Source organism: Priapulus caudatus, unplaced genomic scaffold, assembly GCF_000485595.1.
Source record: "Priapulus caudatus unplaced genomic scaffold, Priapulus_caudatus-5.0.1 Scaffold694, whole genome shotgun sequence".
NCBI classification, from domain to species: domain Eukaryota; kingdom Metazoa; phylum Priapulida; class Priapulimorpha; order Priapulimorphida; family Priapulidae; genus Priapulus; species Priapulus caudatus.
In genome coordinates, this window is record NW_014577755.1 from 89,388 (window position 1) to 92,218 (window position 2,831).

A 2,831-nucleotide genomic window follows, 5' to 3' on the forward strand; every position below is an offset into this window, starting at 1 on the left:
TTTTAAATTCCCTCCGGGGGGCATGCCCCCGGACCCCCCTAGCTGTGACTAGAACTATGGAAACTGGTCACCCAAACCCTCTGGATCCGCCCCTGCCGTAAATAGCAAAAGTAAAAAAATTATGTCCACTTTTTCAAGTGATTCTGTTCGCTTTTTGTGGTTAAATTGCTGCATTATACTTCCTATTTTGCTATTCCGTTTGATGTGAACAAACATTCGTGACTCATACATAGCCCATAGCAAGCATTTAATGCCGTGATCAATATATCAAATCGCCCAGTTTTTTTTTGGATTTTTAACTACTAGTTGAAAAACAATATTATCAGGCAAGAATTTGAGAAATTTGAGTCAGGCAAGAATTTGAATCAGGCACGAATTTGAGTCCTGTTAGTACTTACTTTTCGCGTAAAAAAATTGGACTTTTTTTTACAAAATTAATATACACCATAGAAAATTCGTGACTTAGTCAATTTAATGATAGCTGTTATTGTTATGTATTAATAATAATGTATTGATTAATATTTTAAATCGTTAATTATTATTATTAATACTGATTAATATTTAATAGTTTATTTAATAGTAATGATTGTTATTAATGAAAAAAATAATTGTTGATTATTTGTGTGACTATGAAATGTCTAACTGATCCTGTTTGCTCTCTGGCAGGAGGCTGAAGCATTCTCTGAAGCTCAGGGATTCGGGGTATGGCGATTTAATTAATACTTCATCTTCTGCTGATAGTAAAATGTAGGTTCATGCTCTTGTACATCCACACATCCATGCACAAGCACTTGCATGTATATGTATGTATGTATGTATGTATATATATATATATATATATATATTGCATACTTGTATAGATGTATGTATATATCAATTTTATATCAATGCCATTGCAGACCAAGGATTTAATACTTTATTTTCTACTGATAAAATGTAGATACGTGCTCTTATGCATCCATCCACATATAACATCTATGCACAAGCACTTGCATGCATATGTATGTATGTATGTATGTATGTATGTATGTATGTATGTATGTATGTATGTATGTATGTATGTATGTATGTATGTATGTATGTATGTATGTATGTATGTATGTATGTATGTATGTATGTATGTATGTATGTATGTATGCATGCATGCATGTATGTATGTACATTTATATCAAGAGTACATAATAGAGAAGAGTATGACACCGTTCTTGATATATATATATATTGTATACTCATATAGACATATGTATACATAATATATCAATTTCATATCAATGTCATTGCAGACCAAGGATGTGAAGGAAATTGCACTGAAGGCTGCAAGCTTGCCAAAGCACAATTCCAAGCGTAGTAGAACTGTGGTTATAACACAGGGTGCAGAGCCAACCATAATTGTTGAAGGTAATTAAGTGATACTAGCAGCAACAGCCTTCCATCTAATAGCCTCCATTAATATTAAGAAAATTAGTCCTTAGATTCTAAATTTCAATAGAAAAGGCAGGCTAGAGTGCAGATGAGGGTACTTCTAAAACTACGCCAGTAATTCTGCACTGCGCACAAATATTTGCATATGTTCATGATTTAAATGACGGAACAGGGTAAGAGAAGAGTTGCTGACCAAAGTTCTTGATGGGTGATGTTTACTGCCTCGGCGCCTTGCGGCAAATAAGTCTGAAGCATCGCTTTTAGATTGTGGGTGTTGAACGTTAGCACATGGAACGTGTGCCAGGGGCTAATTTTTGGGACTGTTGGCGAGCGCAGGGAGCCGAAAATATTTTTTAGGTATAGGGCCTGTAGATGTATTAGAACATTAAAATTGTATTCAGATAATAGATTATAGATCATATGTGAACATTTTATTATAAAACAGTGCCTACATAACGATAGAAATATGGAGATCTGCATCAGAGCTCTGCTAATTTGGGCGTTTTATGAATTTTGTAATCTGGGCATTTTGCTAGGGGTCGTAATTTGGGCGCCGGTATTCGGTATGAAAAATGGCTTGGATTAGGCCGTGTGTATTATAATTAAAAAATTAAAGCTTGGATTAGGCCCTGTGTGTGCTAATGTCCTTTCATTATTTATAGATGGCTTGGATTAGGCCCTGTGTGTGCGAATGTCCTTTCATTATTTATAGGTGGCAAGCTCACTGAGTATGCAATCATTCCTATAGAGAAGGAGAAGATCGTAGACACAAATGGAGCGGGAGATGCCTTTGTAGGAGGTTAGTAAAATAATAGCCCTGTTCCTTACATGTGCAGGGTTCTCAACAACCGCTGAAAGAAAGCAAAACCGATTGGGTTAAATTGTAATGTTGTTTTTAATACCAGGGAAAATAATTTTTTGTCGATCTCTCTACTAGCATGAATGCTTTTTATAATAAGAATCATTTATTGGAAACTCTTAACTATATTTGAAATTTTCATTAGCAGCTACCCCAGTATTTTTTATTTATTTTTTTATATATTTTTTATTTTAGACTTTGAAATTCTATAGTATTTTACAGCTGTGTAACAGAACTTAAATCCTTCTTAGGGGGTTAGTATACCAAGGTAACAGTTCCTTAATCCTTCAACTAGTGCGTGCCTCCGCCATGACACGTCGCCGTTGTCATGGCGGTCGGACACGGGTGGCGCCCTCGGCTGGTTTGTTTGCACATCGTGTCATGTCGTGCATCTTCTCGTTAGGTTCAGGCATGAGAATTTTGCACGGATTCGCGGATTTCCGGCTTTTGGTTTTCATTTTGGTCATTCTTGAGATCAATGCAAAAAACAATAAAGTGTACTTTTCTTGTCAAAATGGATGCCATTTTTAATTTTAACTTCATAAAAAGT

At 35.3% G+C, this 2,831-nt stretch overlaps 1 protein-coding gene across 2 annotated transcripts in view; it reads left to right on the forward strand.

The window, feature by feature from the left end:
* The window catches only part of LOC106812860 (adenosine kinase-like), a 14,946-nt gene that overhangs the window by 8,647 nt on the left and 3,468 nt on the right, over nucleotides 1-2,831 (forward strand). For both annotated transcript variants that reach the window (XM_014816851.1, XM_014816852.1), the window contains exons 7-9: nucleotides 667-702; nucleotides 1,284-1,398; nucleotides 2,135-2,221. In XM_014816851.1, coding sequence (XP_014672337.1) covers nucleotides 667-702; nucleotides 1,284-1,398; nucleotides 2,135-2,221 — 238 coding nt within the window. The remainder of the gene's footprint in view (nucleotides 1-666; nucleotides 703-1,283; nucleotides 1,399-2,134; nucleotides 2,222-2,831) is intronic.